This window comes from Styela clava, chromosome 14, assembly GCF_964204865.1.
Source record: "Styela clava chromosome 14, kaStyClav1.hap1.2, whole genome shotgun sequence".
Taxonomy (NCBI): Eukaryota; Metazoa; Chordata; class Ascidiacea; order Stolidobranchia; family Styelidae; genus Styela; species Styela clava.
In genome coordinates, this window is record NC_135263.1 from 16,159,076 (window position 1) to 16,179,151 (window position 20,076).

At 33.7% G+C, this 20,076-nt stretch overlaps 1 protein-coding gene across 2 annotated transcripts; it reads left to right on the forward strand.

The window, feature by feature from the left end:
* The first annotated feature begins 1,081 nt into the window (after positions 1-1,081).
* LOC120341244 (vascular endothelial growth factor receptor 1-like) lies at positions 1,082-15,456 on the forward strand. 2 transcript variants are annotated; one of them, XM_078119768.1, is made up of 22 exons: positions 1,082-1,323; positions 1,649-2,023; positions 2,737-2,882; positions 3,628-3,766; positions 4,210-4,358; positions 5,215-5,416; positions 5,865-5,980; positions 6,606-6,825; positions 7,293-7,430; positions 7,897-8,016; positions 8,186-8,295; positions 8,730-8,973; positions 9,875-9,988; positions 10,128-10,356; positions 10,490-10,618; positions 10,694-10,847; positions 11,551-11,744; positions 12,273-12,413; positions 12,961-13,066; positions 13,157-13,330; positions 13,679-13,832; positions 14,405-15,456. In XM_078119768.1, exons 1-22 carry the CDS (start codon positions 1,257-1,259, stop codon positions 14,536-14,538), a joined length of 3,555 nt encoding a protein of 1,184 aa, XP_077975894.1. In that variant the 5' UTR covers positions 1,082-1,256; the 3' UTR covers positions 14,539-15,456. The 2 variants fall into 2 exon arrangements, with proteins under 2 accessions (XP_077975894.1, XP_077975895.1); XM_078119769.1 differs by having other exon boundaries at positions 3,628-3,757.
* The last annotated feature ends 4,620 nt before the right edge of the window (positions 15,457-20,076 follow it).

Below are 20,076 nucleotides of genomic sequence, written 5' to 3' on the forward strand. Positions count from 1 at the left end.
CAATGCTTAGCTTAACCTATGTAAAAAAAAAATAGTAGCCTAAATACTTTTTTGTTAATATATTCAGCGCTATTTGTTGCCATATATATCTACTGTGTACAAATAGTTACCTGAAAACATTTGCCTCGTTTGTAACATATTGAACATATTGTTTACGATAAGAACAAACTGAAAAGGAATTATATAAGTGAACGGAGCTTTTGGATCTAGTATGTTTGTTTATTACATTGTGCTGGCACACAATAGATGATCGGCGGACTGAAAAAGGCGTTGCGACGCATACAAGTAGTGAGATGGATGTATAAAATCGCTATCTCTTCCATGGTAATTTCATCACAAGGAAACAGTCGGCTCCATATACAGAGCGAACAACTTCCTTTCAAATGAGAAAGGCGCGTTGAATATGAGCAGAGACATTTTAGTCAGAAAAGGTCCGCAGCTTGAGTAACATTTCAAAATTGAGAAAAGTATTCTAACAACCGCAATAGAGTAAAGGATTATGTAGTTAACATAGCAATCCGTAAAGATGTCTTATGCTGAGATACAACGAATATGCGGGTATTAGGAATGATGTATTTGATAATTGGTCAAAAATAGCCTGTCAGTGTGAACTGTGTTTTATCCGGTAATAATATCTTTCCTAATCCCTGTTCATTTTTATCCTCCGTGTGATCATAGTAACTTTATTTGAATCTTTGATTTAGGCAGCAACTCCTTGTTGTGCTTATATTTATACTACTTATACAATCTAAACGTTATGAGCGAACTATGGTATTTATTTAATAATGAAAGAAATGATATAAAAAGGAGGAAAAAACAAGTACCAAAGTGTCTATAGCTATGTTGTGATATGTACTTTTAGTTTGATTGGAAGCAGGAATGTCGTATTAATGGGATATGTTTGTCCACTTTCGACTAATGGTTCCGCTGGCCCGAGTAAAAACAGAATAGAGGATGGAATATATCATTCTGTGACAGCCTTTGATAATTCCGTCTATTTTAGGAGTACGAAAAGTCGATGTCAAACTGATAACAGATTATGGATTTTGTATGGCCTCATTACTAGTTAAGAAGTTGTTTATGCCTGTTCATATTATTTTCTACAAGTTCTCTTTGTATTTTTGATGATAGTCTTTATTGATAATAAAAGTCTCTGAGTGTTAATATTATCAGCCGAAAAGAGTCACTCATAGTGGTTGACGTGTAGATGATTCTGGGTTCAGGCTACAACAGTTAAAATTGGATAATTTTATACCATGAAAATATTCAAGGAAATACGCCGATTTATACCTCGGATATTATTATTTTTTGCAATAATCAATGGTGAGTGGATTGACCTGTTTATGTTTTAGTAATAGTATATACCTTTTCTAGTGTGTTATAAGTTTCTAGTTTTAGTTTACAGCGTTTCTATTCACTGCCAAATATTCACCATGATGAAAATAATAGGAAGCTTGAAAAATGACATACTCTTTCAACTTATTGAATACCATTCGTTTTACTTCAATATTTGGAAAAATATACTTGAGCACATTTTAGCATCCCGATTTTGTATACTGTGGTAGTAGGTCTTTCTCTTTTCATGCATTTTACGCAATTGTTATTCACATATCGATAAATTTATCATCAGAAAATGTTTTCAAAACAGGCGGCGCTGGATTTAAAGAAAAAGTAATCAACGAGGGCAAAACTTTCAAAGTATCATGCCGTTCGCCTTCTCACACGTTGGACGGGAAACTTATAATAAATGGACCTGTATGGAGATTTCCATCCAACGTTTTTAATACTAGTAGACGAAACATGACTGGTCCAATGAAAATCAAAACCGATAATGGATTCGAATGGCGGAATGATATTTCTATCAGTGAATCAGAAATAGACGATAGTGGCCTCTATCAATGCCAATATCCATCCGATGATGCGGGAATAGTCGAAGAACCGCTTGCCACAGATGACGTCAGTTGGTTAAACTATTTCGTATCGGAAGATATGATAATAAAAAAACTATATGTTTTTGTTTATGGTGAGTTATGCAAATTTTGGTAAATTTTCTTGATCATTTTTAATCAATGTATCAAATGGGCAAATATATAATATCGTCAGATTGACGTTGTCTTGGTGATATACGTGTCACAATTTTGTACTGCTATAATAGAGTAGACGGAAGGAGTGTAGTGAAAATATACGTAAACATCAGAATAATAAAAAAAAAATATTCAGTTGTTAAACGATTTTATACTGCAGTTTCTCACTAGTATTCATATATTAAAAGCACCGAGCCAATTTAAATAAGCTATATTTTATTACCGGAATTTTCTGTTCGGTATGCAACATATTAAATTCTATACTAGTTTTATATTATGATAAGTCATAACCTGCCCTTCACTTATATAATTAATATTAAGGGAAGTGATATATATATACTACATTTTTATATATACATATATAACGTATATCAATAGAAAACTCTGACAGCAGGCAATCGTAACTCGAAGATATGATTGTTAAATACATGTAATAACTGACTAAAAGCTTAAAAATATGTAAAGGGTAAATGCGATGAAACTGTAAAACAACTAAGAAATTGTTTGTACATTGCAGAGTGTGTTAAGATTCATTCAATAAGTTGAACAGTATTTTCGATTGCTTCGATTCTCCGCGTTTAGATCGTAATAGTTATTTTAATAGCAAATGATCGTCCAATAATTCATTTCTCTTTCTATGTATCCGTATCAGATGGCAAGAATTTGTTGACAAACACGCCCGGTTATATTAAAGTGCTCAATGGTTCGAATATGGCGCTTCCGTGTAGAATGACGACAAAGGCAGCAGATGAAGTACATTTGATGAGAATACCTTCTTCTATTGATCTTCCATCCCGAGTGAGTTTTTTGTACTTCAGTGGGGGTTATGTGGGACGACAGCTCACGAATTGTATAAACTTTGATTATAATTGCATAAAATTCAACAGACCTGGCTGAGTTGAACTGTTACTATTGAGTTAGCTTAAATTTACCCTAATTAGGAATTATATGGGTTTTTTTAACCTTGATATAATACTTTAAAATTCATGCATTCACACATAATATTTTAAACATAAATCTCATATGTATTATATACTTTTTTTTAAATTAAGAAGATAGCTTTGTTTTATCTATATATACCACAGCAGAATACATACAACAATTAAAATTTTGTAATTTCAACTTTTGCAACTGTCTTTAACATTTTTTATTCACTGCTCTGGTAGTTATCCACGTTTGCTTGTTTCAATCCAATTTTAGCCCCAGAACATTTTCTAAAAATTATAAAGAACAAAACCTACTGGACAAATAAATAATTTAAGAATAATTTGCTTTCAGGATTTAGATAATTACAATCACTATTTTTATTTAATTTTCAAAACTGAACAAAAATGTGATTTACGTCAGCTTTTTCGGGGTAAGATTTTGCTACAAAAAAATCCATTTAAATACTGGAAATCGGAATGATCATTGAAATATGGAACAATATAGATATACACACATCAGTATACATACTCTGATTTGGAATCCCCCATCCAAAAACCACCAAACTTTTTTGTATCGACGCTTCAACTACCAAACCAAAATACCGAAATATTTTCAGATAACATACGATCCAGCAGTCGGCTACGTTGTGTATAACACAACTTATTTAGATGCTGGAATGTGGAAATGCGTTGCCAGACACAACGCCGTTGAAACTTCACGCAGCATGATGATCGGTATAGAACGCCGTAACCCCCGTAAGTATATATAATTGGGTCGTGTGCAGTTCATTCATATTATTAATGACGGTATATGATTTGTTCCTGGTGTTGAGCAAGTTATGTGACATATTCCCTTAAGGTTGAATCGTAATTTTGAAACGCATACGCATTCAAAACAAGCTCAACTTAATTTTCTTCTTTTCTTGCATTATATACGCAGAGCTATGAAACCAGTTGAGTTAACTTAATACGCGTTTCTACATATTACATTTTAAATGAGTGAGCCATTTTAATTCATACGTTATATTAATATCATTTTTGAATTTGTATCCAACGCAGTTTTATTACCTTTATTTTCTGCTAAAAAAAGTGAAAGTTATCTCATACAGCTTATTTTTTGACTCCATATACTTTTATACTTTTCGATCTGATTTGTTTTTCAGAATTCATTATTCAACTACAACATTTTTTTATTTCAGCTCTTCACACATTCAAAAACGTGAAAATGTACGTTATACCAAATAAGAGAGTGACGATTAACTCGACAGTTTTGATTCAATGTGAAGTTGAGTGTGAAATTGGAGCGAGAGTTAACTTTTTATGGACATACCCTTCCAAAGGAAAAGTAGTAGGTTTTGCATTTTAGCTTGCGTGATTTGAAATTACATAATATTTATATAGACAGAATTTTACAAGCAACCAATACACTTCGTATAGTTAAATGACTTGTTTCGTTACAAAATATTCTATGAATAGAAGTAGACTATGGTTTGAGTTTGTTACATTTTCTGCCCATTTTATATCTTACTGAGTAACGTCCTCTCAGTTTGTTAGTGTACTGCTAAATGCAAATGTCATCGTATTGATAGTTAAACGAAGTAAACCCTTGAAAGAAAACGAATAGAAAGCACATTTTTCCGATGATAACAAACCAATGCAAATACTGCACTTGATGACTTTTTATCATTTATTAGCAACAACCTAATTACAATTATTCTTTATCACGCCAACTCTATGAATATATATATTATGAATTTAATGTTAGCTGTCAAAACTAGGTGAACGATAAACTTTGGTTGAAAAATGCTGGCATATATTCAACTTTAGAAAAAAAATATTAAATTTAAAATATTAATATTAATATTACATCTTGACTTCTTATAAAATTATGCTGAAAATAAGGATTTAAGAATTTTGAAGTATGTTTTAGCTTACAAGATTGTTTCTAATATAAAACTCGGAACGCAATCGAATAAATACTCGTGGTACTCCAAGGTAAAAAGTTTAACCGATTTGATGGTTAAGTTCCATGCTGTGTGCTGTTTTTCTGCCGTACCGTACACATTGGTTGTAGAGTTAATGCGGTAATTTTTTGTGTTATTCTGGAATAATTGGAAATGTAAATATAAACTGCAGCATGAATATAAATATTTATATATATATTAAATAGTTACATACATCATAAAATGTAAATTTATCTACAGGAACTACGGCCCACTTACGGAAAAATGGGTGAGGGACGATTCTTCAATCAATATGATCGATCACAACCTAACATCGGTTACAGTTTTTGGTGGAGCCAAATAGAAATAAAAAAGGCGGAACTTCGAGATTCTGGAATTTACTATTGTTCCGTTCAGTCAAAAACAAAGAATAAAACTGAAACCGTTGAAGTGCAAGTGATGGGTAAGTTCTTGAAAATATGAAATAATTATGAATTGCATCAAACAATATTCTAGAAATGTATGAATAACCCACAGAATCGAGTTATCCTCTATGCATTTTCAATTAATTAAAATTGCAATAATTCAACAATTGATCCGTCAATGAAAATATAAATAATGTAAAAACGCATTTAACTGACTAGTTTTTCAACTAGAGCATTTAATAATTTAGAAATTGATTCATGAAATTAAAAAAATATACATCAAATATTGCTATGTTTTGGTTTCAAATATTAAACTTTATTAAATTCTAGAAATTTGTGTGCAATCTAAATCTTCTTACATGTAATACAATGTTTGAGCTTTACAAAAAAACATGTTCAAACTAGTCCCAGTCTATGATATCAAAGAGTTGTTAAAAAATTATATGACCACTGACCAGTTCAATTCATTAGATTTATTGATTTCAGATGCACAGTACTTGTTCATAGTCAGTCAACCCGAGTTCATCCCGAATGTGCCAAGCAATCAGAGCAAAAACGTTATTGAAGCAATAAGAGGATATTCGACAAAAGTTTCCTACGAGGTATGATAACAACTTGTTTAGAAATAATTCTTAGAGTAGGAAGACGACTTGAATAAAATCTATCGATAAGGTATTTTGCGTTGCAAAAAGATGGCGTCATATTCTTTGTTTTGAATGTTCTTCTTAACAAAGTTGCCTAAAGATACAATAGCAAGCAAGATAGATGTAATTTTTTTTTTCTACGTTTCAATACCAAAATTCAATTTGAAAGTGAAAATAAATCCAATCACTTTTTATTGTTTCAAATTAAATGTCGCAATTTGTCAATTGAATGCAGGTGATGAGAGACGAAAATAGGAACAACATTCACATTTTAATTATTTTTGAAACAACATTTTAACCCGTAAATTTTATTTTTGGCAAATGGTTTTCTTGAATTGCATTTATATTTTAGTTGCTCAACATGAAGTATATTTAAAAGAATAAGTAACGTAATTTCATACAAGAATAATGGTATTCATTACCATAAGTCAATAATGCTAATGCTTTTTTCATTTTTGTTCAAATCTGCTGCGTGTTCTTATACGCAACGCGCTACATTTGATCACCTATTTGAAAACTGTTTCCTGTTTGTATTATTATGGTACGTAGTAGCCGACAACTTTGTTATTGTATTATTTTCTAGGTGGCTGCGTTTCCGAGTCCAGCATTTCAGTGGTTACACAACGATACAACAATATTAGCAAAAGATAATGAAATTGAAATATCACAATCGGCAGACGATACCACTTTTAAAATTAGTTTAAAAGTTAATAATACGAGCTATGAAACCGCAGGAAAATATAAACTCATACTGGAGAACGAATTCGCGAAAGAGAATGTAACATTTTATATGTCAGTAGTAGGTAAGACAGATATCAATGCATTTTTATTTCCATTTATTTATAATTGTTGTATTACAACCATCAAGCGTAAAATATAAAATACAGCAGAAAGCGTTTCAATTACACATCAAAAAATTCAATCAAAAGAATTAGAAATTTATATTCAAATAAAAACTTAAGATATTAAGTATGTATCAGAAATAAATTAGTATCAGTTGGGAGAATGTAGTTCATTTGACACACATTGCAGCGAATACTAAACAATTATACGTGGATTACACGCGCAAGGTTCCCAGCAGATACTAGGGTTGAATAAAGCTATGCCAATTTTCTTCGGTATGACTTAAAGGTGTGAAGTTACCAATTTATCACTTGTTTTGTATAAAAGTTTGTATATGAGCATAGAGTTAAGCTTTTCTTATCTAATTCTATCTTCATATCTTATTCTATCTTTTTTACTAAATATTGTAAACATTTTTGCGTTACAGATCCTTCAAAACCAACGATTGAAAACTTTTTTAAAAAATCAATTGAGTTAAAAACAGGTCAGAGCGCAAAGTTGATCTGCAGAGCAAAAGGAAGTCCGAAACCATTAATTCGATGGTATCATGGAAGTACCGAGATACGTGAGTCAAACATATCAGATTTAAAGATCTTCCAAAACAGTGATTCTCAAACGGTGGGTCGCGCCCTACAATGGCGGTATGGACAATTTTTTGGGGGTCGTGAATCGAATTAGATCTTGCCCGCCTTATTTCGGATATTTAAATTTCATAACTCATTTATTCCATTATTTACGTTTCATCCACGTGTTTTTTGAATAAAACATACTTTCGCCTTACTATCCGTTATTTGTAGCTTATTGTTAGTTATTTTTGAGGTGGGGCGCGAGACTTGACGAATTCTGGAAAGGGGACGCGACTCAAAAAGTGTGAGAACTACTGTTCTAAAATAATAGCGATAATTGTAAAACACAAACACGCTTCAGCTTGTCGTCAATTATTGTTCAATTCAACCTCATATCTTTTCAAAAATTGTAAGATGCGCAACACAAATAAGTCCAAATATGCAAAATAATTTCACTGATTACAGAAAATGTCACTGGAATATACTCACTATTGCGTGTGACATCAGATGACGCTGGAAACTACACGTGCACGGCGACAAACGACTTAGGTGAATCATACAGAAGCATCCAAGTACGAGTAAAAGGTAAATATCATTTAAGACGTAGAAAAGACCATGTTTGAAATTCAAAAAATATGAATTTTATCTGCTTGATAAAATCTTTAAAAGTCTGTATTATTTATCTCGTATCAAACTATTTGCTAAAACAGTTCTTAATGTAATGCACATATGTTAAAATACTATAACTTTTTAGATCCGAGCATCGGATTTGCCACGGGATTTGGAATTGGAATATCTTTATTAGTATTACTTCTAATTTGCTTGACGGTGAAACTGTTCACGAAGATAAAAAAATTTAAAGAGGTAAATAAATGAAAATACAGTTTTACAAAATCATTTCGTACGTGCATTAGATATAACCATCACAATAAAATACGCAGTCGCGTAAAGTCTAAGAAAAGATTTCGCATATGAAATCAGCTCTAAGCAAGGTTCCGAATTCGAAAATAAAATGTATATTATAATTATTGCAAGCGACCACTGTGAGACGCTATGAGATCATTAGTATTGTGTACGGAAATAGAAAGATCAAGGGATCTTCAACTGGAACAAGACACCTAAGTTATTCTATGCACGGGGTTACTATATTTTCGAAATAAACCCTCTGAAGAGGCCGTAGTATGTCATTTCATACGAGTGAAACATAATCAGAATGAAATCTTATTTTGGACGTGCGGTATTATTAATTTTAAGTATTCTGTTCAATTATTTAAATTAACTAATTCACCTTTGATTAGATTAAGAAAAGGATGGAACTATCTCAAAAATACTTAGTGCCTATATTGGATCCCAACGAAATGACGATGCAAGAACAAGCAGAGCGACTTTCATACGATTCCAAAAAATGGGAAATACCAAGAGATAGATTGAAATTTGGAAAAACAATTGGACGGGGAGCATTCGGACGAGTGGTTCAAGCTACAGCCTTTGATGTAGATAAAACTTCTTCATGTAAAACTGTTGCAGTGAAAATGCTCAAAAGTAAGAGAAATAATAACAATTTTCTATTACTCGAAAAATGTTTAAAAAAACAATTCACCAATCATTGATAATGGTTTTGTTATTTTGGCTTAAATCTGCACATGCTAAGTTTGCCAAACGATCCACTCACGAATTGCCCATCTGATATGATATAAAAATGTCAGAATTAATTAGCAATGAGTACATCGTGTAACAGCGTTATGGCTCCTTAATCTGGCAATTCGATTAAAAGTATTTTACAACTGGCCCCTTACTGTCTGGTGCTTCAAATTTCTCGTTTTCGTAAGCAATACGTAGTTAAATTGCTCCCATAATTGATTCCATAAATAGTCTTCTTGGAAGACTGAGGTAATTGTGACCAACCGGAATAAATGGTGCCGCTTGGTCGTGGGAATTGCTTTTACATCTTTCATCTTTTTAAATTTAGAAAAATAAAAGAAAAATTAACAAACAGAAATGATGATTCTGAAATCATGTTTTGAGAGTGTATTAGTTTATTATCATCACCGATATAAAACTAAATGTAGATTGATAAACTGAATTTCATATTTTCGCGTTGCCACCAAAGCCATTCGTTTGTTATATCGATTGTCTGTTATATCGATAAACTATTACTCACTCATGAAATCATGAATCACATATATGAGTCGCTTTGTTAAAACCATGAAAATGTTTTTTAATATAAGGCATTAATTGCTAAAACAATATTAAATAAGTGACGAGGTGGAAAAAGAATATCTGGATTAAATATCTAATCCAAGTTCTTGTGTTTTTTGGTGTTTATCGGTACATTTTAACCCTTTACTGCTGTCGAAAAAATTTCGAAAATTTGGTTGTCAAATTTATGATAAAAAAACTACATATACATTTCTCATCATAATTTTCAACAATGTTTTTTCAGCTGGATCACGCACCGGTGAATACACTGCATTGATGTCGGAGTTGAAGATACTAATCCATATAGGACCGCATTTGAATATCGTCAACTTGTTTGGAGCATGCACCACTAAAGATGGTAATTAGATTGAACTTGCTTCAAGATAACAACAATTAGTCTTATAAAGTTTATCACTAAAAATATAAATATATATACAGATAGGAAATATATTCAAATATTTTTTTCAGTATAGTTTAACTGGATGTTTGAATTTTAGGCCCCTTGATGATAGTTGTGGAATATTGTCGATTTGGCAACTTGTCAAATTACTTGCGAAGAATGCGAGATTACTACACCAAACATTCACAGAAGAAAATCTCTAAACACTTAGACGCAGACGTTGATTTGCTTGACAGAAAACGATCTTTGACAGATGAAGGTGACGTTACTGATATGGCGTCCGTATCTGAAGAAAGTGCATTCGTAGATTGTGGGAGCGAAGCAAGGTGATAAACTGATATTTGTTTCAACAAGAATCGAGCAGAGTTTACATGAACTGCATTTATTTAATTTTCATCGAGTACTAGTGGTTTTAAATAACGAATAAAGTTGAATAATTTTAGCTATTTTCCATCTTAGAAGCGGTTTAAAATGGGACCAAGCTAGCAATAGGAATAGCACAACTTCGACTATAAGCGCTTCTGACACAATATTATCTAGAGATGATGATGAACTATTAATCAGAACGAAAACAGGACTTTCTTCGAGGTAACTTGCTAGGTCATTGCAAAATCGATTAACCTTAGGTATTGATGCACAACTCACTGAAATTTTTGATGACAGCGATAGCGTTGGTAGCGGAAGGTCAAGCATCAAAAAGAACAACCGCGATGATGACGTAGAAAATCCTACCGAGAAGAAATCTTTAAATCTCTCTGATTTGCTGTCATACAGTGTGCAGGTTGCCAGGGGAATGGAGTTTCTCTCTTCTAAGTTGGTGAGTGTGTTTTTCTAATTTGAAGGCGAAAATATTGAAACCTGTATAACAACACATCTACTACTACTTTTGCAAAAAAGATAAGGTAAAAGTACGTTTGAAATCACAAAAAAAATATTAAAAAACAATTGAAAGTTCTGTACATACTGTACATAAGGCAAACAATGTACATGACTTATAAATTAAAATAGAATACAACATCTGCTGATGAAGCATATAATATCTTGCGAGCTGTTTAATATAAAAGTTCATCTATGAGCACACATCGGATCAGCCAATATTCAACCATGAAACGAATATGCGTTGAATACCGTTGAACCACTTGTCGACAATAAAAATTGTACAATCCGTCTCACTGGCGGCAAACTTCCCGTTTGTCATCAAAAAGGTCACGGTTCCTTTGAGCATATCGCGAAAGTGTTACGCAATAGCAAATTATGTATTAGTCAAATTGTAACTGTGAGCACTTGATTTGAAGCTAACACTGTCTGCGAAGTTACCGATCTTTAACAATTTGAATTAATTTCCGATTATTTTGCGAGATATATTAAATTAGGTATATGTGGAAATGAAAATATCATTCAATAAATACTTGGAATGAACAGGATTTTATGGGGTTAGTAGTTATCCTAAATTGTTCCACACCGGTTGTAGCATTCAATAGTTTTACAATTGTTATTAGAACATTTTATTCATTTTGTAGTGCATCCATAGAGATTTGGCTGCTAGGAATGTCCTTCTTACTGACTATCAAGTCGTGAAAATTTGTGATTTTGGACTTGCGAGAGACGTTTACAAACACCCAGACTACGTTCGAAGTGGAGAGGCGAGACTTCCGTGGAAGTGGATGGCTTTGGAATCAATATTTGATGAAATTTATTCGACAAAAAGTGACGTGTAAGTATTGTAACTAGAAGTAAAGCGTGCAAGGCATTGAGCGCAAACCCATTAACATCAGTTAAATGGGTACTCCTGGAGTATGTGAACCAGAATGGCGGACACCGGAACGTAGTATGTGTACCATGTTAGGGTTAGGTGATAATTTTATTCCAATTTTTCTTATTTTAGTTCTATTACGAGTTTGGGGACTAGGGTCTAACCCTAACCTGGTACACATACTACGTTCCGGTGTCCGCCATCTTGGTTCAAATACTTCGCTAAGGAATTCTGACGCCCAGAATACTAAACTAACTAGAACAAATATATGTAAGAACTAGAATGGGCAATTTAAATCATCATCAAACACCATAAATTTTGTGAAACTATGTTAAAATTGAATATAATCTCAACATAGAAAGTCATGTTGACAATATATTGGCTAAGTTTTATTTTATTTACACATTGGTTTTTAGATTTTAGATTTTTCGTCAACCCCAATATTAATTAGGATGCAAAACCTAATTGGTTGCATATTTGTTGCTTCAGATGGTCCTTCGGCGTTTTGTTGTGGGAAATATTTTCATTGGGTAGTTCTCCATATCCCGGAATTCAAATGGACGGAGATTTTTGTAACAAACTCAAAGACGGCGTCAGAATGAAGAAACCAGAGTATTCTCCTGATCAAGTGTAAGTCACAAATAAAATATTTTTTGATGTGCAAAAGAAGACCAACTGAATATTTTCTGTTAGGTTACCTCAAAACTTTAGGGTTTTCTCTCAAGATATCTTAGAATACTTAGATTTGTATAAAATTCAATACACAGCGCTATCAATCTTCCTTAATACTTTAAGAAACGCCCACCAAGTTTTAAAAGATCATTTGAACTTCATATTTGAAACAGTATAAAATACAGGCATATAAAATTTCACATTGTAATTATTTATTATATCACACAGAAGTTAATAATAGGCCTCTGTTTTATTTTTCAGTTACAGCACAATGCTATCATGCTGGATGCTCTCAAGATATCTTAGAATACTTAGATTTGTATAAAATTCAATACACAGCGCTATCAATCTTCCTTAATACTTTAAGAAACGCCCACCAAGTTTTAAAAGATCATTTGAACTTCATATTTGAAACAGTATAAGATACAGGCATATAAAATTTCACATTGTAATTATTTATTATATCACACAGAAGTTAATAATAGGCCTCTGTTTTATTTTTCAGTTACAGCACAATGCTATCATGCTGGATTAACAATCCAGAGGAAAGGCCTACTTTCACAAGCTTGGCAGAAGAATTAAGTGATCTGTTACAAAGTGAATCGGAAAATGTATGTAATATTCTTTTAATTTTAGAAAGTTTTCCTTTTATTGTTTAACGTTATTAGTAGTTGTGTTAACCTACTGTAATATAATTTTAGGACTACCTAGACATGCTTAAAATATTCGAAAGAAATGGAGATTTGATGCTGAAACGTGGAGTTTCTAGGCTGGATGAACTTCCTGAAACATTCGAAGAAATGAAGATGAGTAAAGCGCAGGAAAATCAACATCCTTTGGTCGCTGCCGTGGAATATACCGACGTTGATTCCCAAGTAAGATCTTAAAACTAAAATTCAGATTTTTCATTATTTTTTTTAATTCAATTTCTTGTTTTCCAACAGTTAAAAATATAAATTGCTGTATATCAAAAACACCAGGCTATGTGAAATGCAGGATTGTTGTGCCCCGGTTTGTGCACCCAAGATTTAGCGATTTTTTTAGACAACAATTTTAAGTCTCCGTTAAAACCTAAATAAAACCTTCTGAAACAATTTACCACGAGCTTTACCACGAATACCATACTTGAATGCAAAACGCAACCCCATTCATTCTAGGGTTATTGTTGGGCTATTGAGTTATATATAAAAGGATTCTAATCTTGGCATTTTGAACATTTTCAGGCCTTATCGGCTATGAAATTTGGTACAGAAATTGAAGATAAACTCAAAAGAAAAATAATAGGCTCGAAAAGTGAACAAAAGTGTGCTGATAAGTTTGATATTACGCGCAGAAAAGAGACTGTGGGACCTCACGAACATGAAATAATTATATCAGGTAGGTATTTTATTCAATAGATCAAAATGGGATATATTCGAATGTGTGTTACAAAATCAACTCGAAGATGAAAGAAGTGCACTAAAACAATGGTTGCCAACCTTTATACACTGGCGATGTTTGTGCAACATTAAATGTATAAAATTTGAACACAAAAAAACAACAAACCTTGTAGAATATTTTTCGCATTTAAATCGAAATTTGACATTACTTTCCATCAAGCACGCATCTGTTACATGAATCAGCAATATTTATATTAATTTGAATTGAAATGTGAATCTAGAAATTTCTGATGAATTGCCAAGATGTATTATTAAGAAAATCTTTTTACTTGAAATAAAAGATAAGTCTTCATAAAAAGTAACGAACATTGGAAAGCGTGAGAGTGATATGTATCCGAATTGAATTATATATATATACAATACTCATACAATACAAGAATTTTGTTTAAAAATAGAACAATAAGTTGTTATCGGGTGTTTTGTGCTATTTGTGCCTCTCCTAGCCTTATTTAAATGATTAGCATCAATGTACTGATTGTGTCCTTTTACATTAAATTTCATTTTGTCTAGACGTATCCAACAGCAAAACAAATAAGGATACCTCAGAAACGAATTATCAGCATTGTTCAATCGACATGTATCCTGGAACATCAGCGTGTGAAAGTCCGCCATCTTATTCAACAGTTGCAGAAATTAAGGAATAATGTATTGCAAGATATATTATATCTTATTATGCGAATCCCAGATGAAACTGGTGAAAATAGAATCAAATACAGGGTGGCAGGATAGACTGTACTGTCTTCAGGTTCACGATGAAACATTATTTATTCAAGTACGATCAAAAAGATGATTGTGTTATTCGTGGCGCATGTTGAGTAAAATTTTGTATATTGACATGAAATTGACACTGATACAAAATAAAACATAAAGATATTAGATATCGTTTAAGTCGCACGGTTTCTAATTTCAAAACAACAATGCAGATTAGCTGTGCTTCAAACTATGATATATGTAATGCGGAAAAACTAAGTCAACACATTACAACGCAATAAAAATATATATTGCGTAATTTGATAAAATACCCTCGCCCATATTGTACATCCCCACTTTGTACTGTATTTTAATTTTTATTGTTGTAAATACAAATGAAAATTGTACAATAATAAACCAAAAGTATAAGTTTCAAAATCAAAGAATTATAGACTCGCGCTGAACATGTGTCGATTCTGCAGTTTTTATAGTTTTTTAATTGAGACTAGAGTGCGCGTGAAACAGGGTTACAGAAGTACTTTATTGTTTGCAGATTGCAATAACTGTGTTTATATGCTCTGATATGCTGTTTTCCGTTTTCTTTCTCCGACAAGGATAATACAAAAATATTTATCTGGCCATGTTTGCTATCATGATCGATGACCCACACGCCTCAAGTCGAATTCCGAAAGAGTTAATTTTGTTCTGAAATTTATTATGAAGTAACAATCGTGCTGTATCACTTAATTTGTTGTATATATTTTCATTTTTTATTTTATGTAAATTTTAGCTACCTTCAAGCAGAAATCTGCATATTTGACAACATTAGTTGCATGTTTTAATACTTTTCCATTAAATTAAAATGGACATCACTTGTGTATTGTTGTTGCATTGCGTGGGGCGAATGTCGTTAGTTCATTCTTCTCCACCAATTCGATCATGAGACAATTAGCTAACATATCGGAGGGAAAAAAATGGGGCCGCTGATTTCTGGAACCCACGCACAGCGTAAGAGTACATTCCATCACATGTGAAGACCTACTGTTAATGACCTAATACATCCGTCGCTGCTGTTGCCAGAATCAGACTGCAAGCTCCGTGCATGCGTTGATATGCAACCGACAGCTCGGCTCTGTCATGTTGGTTGTACTGGGATCGAAACGTGATCAACGATGGCATAAATGTCAAAACGTGACTCCAATTCGTAAGGGCAAATCGATTGTCATGTTTGAATAGAGGGACGAAAGACTGATAGAGACAGAGTATTTGGTTCTTTACGAATATTCCTCCAAATATATATGTGGTGCTTTTAGCGCTTCTACCTTTAAAGCAAATAAGGCTTTCGTGAAAACAAAATGTACTCGCATGAAATCGTAGCTGTCGATCTGTAACGCCAAAAATGACAGTGATGACTTCGTACTCAGCTGTCTTGGTATCAAAATGTGTCTCATCTAGCTTACGTGGTGTTAGTCTCGACTCCCGAATGAAGGCTTTCATTACAGCAGCGAAGTTTAGGCGGTGGTGGGATTCAATTTTTTTGTCAGCCAGTTTCATCACAAAAGTCATATTTTTTACCAGATTCTGTTACAAAAAGTCATTGAGGGCAACCAGTAATCCTAACCGGTTTGCTGATCTCATAAAATTCCCTGAGACGGTTCTATAGAACCGATGCGAACTGGCTGAACCACTGAGTTTAGGGCCTATTTGGTATTCATAAATTTTAATAATAGTATTTTTAATTTATAAATTTCTCTATATAACCTTATTACTCTACTGGCGCCAAATCGAATGATGCTCAAACGGCCGTGCTCAAATATAATATCAGCTGGTTTCCAAATGGTGGAGTCAAGCGAGCCATTCCTCACGGCAACTGTTTAGACAGGGGTTCTCAAACTTTTGGTGTTGCGGAGCCCTTGAAAAGGTTGGCTATTATTCACGGAGCCCCAAAATAAATGTTAAAATTGTTACTTTCAGATTAATATTCCTGAGCAGGTTAAAAGTACTTTACCCAATTTAAATGCTGAACCTTTTTTAATAGGGTTGATGAAAGTCATAAATAAAACTAAATTTTAAGCATAAATTATATATATATATACTAAAGCTGTAAATTTGACACTTGACAAACATACTAATAAATTAGGGGTCGATCGGCATATACATGTATTGTTACACAATGACGACGTTAATTGCTTTCGCGTGGGGAATCATCAGTTGAATGTGAAAAATATGTTACCATATTATAGTCATTGACGATGAAATGCTAAAAATAATAATTAATAAAGAGGTATCTCCGCAACTCACATTTCTTGATTGAAAAGCGGCATTCTAAAATATTAAAACTAAAACTTAAAATGGAAGATCACACGTTTGGTTTCAGCAGACTCGCCTCAGATTGAAAACGCTTTTATAGACATTGTAAATCACAAAATTTGGTGTTATGTTATGTTTTCATCGTAGTAGTAACTGCGAAATCGAAACACAGTCAATTGTACGCGCGATGTACCTTTTTTTCCCATTTTGAAACTACCGACGGAGCCGCACGCAATCAATTGTGCGCGCGATCCGCGATGTACCCTTTTTCATTCTGAAACTACCAACGGAGCCGAATGCAATAAAATAAATTTCAATTGTTCGTATTTTGCCCAGACATTGCGATTTTTTAAACGGCGATATCTTGCTTAAAAATAATCTTAAGTGCGAAAGAACAAATCAAGTTTGACAAATTCCAAGATCGCAAAAATACGACTCCAATTTATTTATAGTTGGCAGTTTATCACGTATTTTATGTTATTTTAGAATAGTATGCTTTCATTTTAGTAATCCTAATAGTAATCTCGAATCAAACGTGAGTAACGATTGAATATGTGGACATGGACATGGATTGAATATTTTACGCAACAGAAATCTCGTTATCCGTTTTTTTAATCGCAAAAAATGTTGCGCGGAAATTTCCGATTCCAATTTTGAACCACCTCCCTCTTAAGAATCCTTGCTGCGCTCCTGCTTATAAATAATGTCATTTTTTAATTCCGCCTCTTTGCCATATTTCGAGGCTATACTGTTGTCATATATTATCAAAGCTGTTATTGCTTCTTTGAACAGTTACGAAACTAGTCAGTATTTTAAAAAGTAATCGAATAGCTCGCGGAGCCCCTGGGTTTCTCTTGCGGAGCCCTGGGGCTCCGTACGGAGCACTTTGAGAACCTATGGTTTAAAAGGCGATTGATCGTACGCTAAAGTGTAAAGATTTTTTGATGGAATCAAAACACTAGGCTTTGTCGGCGGCCAAACGGACGCTCAACTTCGCATCACCGACAGGAAGATCACCGAATATTTTCTGCCCCCAGGTGGTGGCCTCGCATCAATGGCCTATCTGACGGATCAAGAAGCAACGTCACTAATAACGCTTGCCGGCCATAAGTCAGTTATTTCTGGGAATGGGAAGATTTAATAAAGGTTTAGGTCGTTCAGTGTTAAGTCCAGGTGAAACACGATGTCCTAATAAATAAATTTCTTACTGTGTTGTCATAGATTTTATTTGAATAAAGTTTTCCGATTTAGGAGCTTTGAGAAGAGCGTTCAGTTCAGCATTATGATCCTTTTGTCACCATCGACAACAGTTATATTATCAAAGTAAACAGCAATGCCAAGCAGCTTATGTTTTTCAATGAAAGAGTCCTTTGGAAATATAAAAAAGGTAACTTGCAATGTCTGCTATTGTTTTCAATTCGTTTCCCCATCCCCATTAGCAGTATTAATGCATTATGATTATTTTTTCGATATACAAGAGAGCAAATATATGGACACGAAAGCCAAAACAAAGTAGTATCAAATCTTTTACAGTTCCCTAATTCCGAAAAAAAGAAGCCCAGGCCTTTACCCAAAATTCTTGACCCTGTTTTTTTCATATCTAATAGTATATTTCATGACCGAGTCGGTGGTGTTGGTCTTGACGAAAGCGAGGTTGAATCTGCTCGAAATTTTGCATGTGCATTTATCATATCTTGGACCAGAAGTCTATCGATTTTGGATGAATTATGTCGTATAATTAGCGAGTTATTAATTGATTAGTAATGGGACACGGGGTATCGCTATTGAATCAGAGCGAAGGATATACGCTGCTAAATCGATAAGTCGGCGGTCTCTGATCGCTATCTCGTTGTAAAAGTTGCGCGGTCGCACGGGTAATACGTGGTCTTCAAACGCACCGCCGATCACGCGCCTCAGTTTTGCTCGTCCTCCCCCGTTCCACGTTACGCCCTTATTATCATTTTTTCACGATCTAATTCATATTTGTTACAATTCAATATGTTTCTCCCATCGCCAAAATCATTCAATCGTGTTTTTGTCGGCACTTAGTTACGAGAGAAATGAAAGTGGCAAACAAACTGTATTCCATTGTATCCATAATTAATAATCATTATCGCTAAAAGCACTAAATAGGTTTAAAGACGTATCCGCTGGACGCATCTTTTCACGTTATGAATTTCTGGCAACGCCAAGCATAATTTGATGGCAATAATCAAAGCATTTACTATATGCGTCGAAACGCTTATTCGACTATCCGGAAAAGATGACCGTTTTTGTGTTCGGGATATGAAATAATCGTCACGAGAGTCTTGCTACGCCACTGAGCCGATAGTTGATCTTCTTGATTTTACTTTTGTATTGTGGTTGTTTAAATAGTGAATAAAAACCATGCAAAGTCATCGCGTGAATCCTGAATGCTATTTTGAGTTATGGTTAAATAAGTCGGCAACAATGACAATTCTACTAGTCAAATAATATTTCCTTGGTACAATTTGAGAAAATTTCCCACTTAGTCTGACTGACTCAAACTGTAAGCGTGGGTGTTTTTTTTCATATAGGTATTAAATAAAATGGTATAACCTACCATTTGCGAGAATATCTATATGTGGATAACAAAGCCTTAAAATCCCGGGATTTAGGAAATAATTAATTGCGAGATCGGGATTGAAAAAAACAGTCCAAATCCCAGGATTCCCCGGGGTCCCAATCCTACGTGTGTCCTATCCTATTCCTAAAATAAAACCCTGGTTTGAGATTGCGAAAACCGGACCCGGATTCGGCTCTGTCATTGTTCCCATTGCGCCATTGTCACTGCGGGTGCACTGTTCGTAATACGAATCGGACAAATATAATAGTCAAATCTCACGATTTCTTGCGTCTGTTCAGGCGTATATATATTTATGCATTGGGGCAGTGACATTTGGAGGCTAAGTTCTTACCACTTCACGGCAGATCTGGCCGTGGTTATGGCGCTATTACCTGTATATTCACAAAGTCATGTACCAGATTTTAGTTTATGCTGCGTATTTTTGCGGATAATGAAATGCCACAACCTTCCAGTGCTTTTCAAACGTCCGAGTAACTTTGGTAAAAATTCATTAACGGAATTTCCTTCCCAACATAAGTCGTTAGCAATCTTGCAGACGTTATCCGCAAAAGAATATCTCCTAGTATGCAGTACA

Bases quoted from the DNA above. Each gene is read 5' to 3' on its own strand.
- LOC120341244 (XM_078119768.1), top strand. From the start codon at position 1,257: ATGAAAATATTCAAGGAAATACGCCGATTTATACCTCGGATATTATTA. The intron at 3,767-4,209 runs GTAAGTATATAT...TTTTTATTTCAG, and splicing joins TATAGAACGCCGTAACCCCC to CTCTTCACACATTCAAAAAC. The intron at 7,431-7,896 runs GTGAGTCAAACA...CACTGATTACAG, and splicing joins TCATGGAAGTACCGAGATAC to AAAATGTCACTGGAATATAC.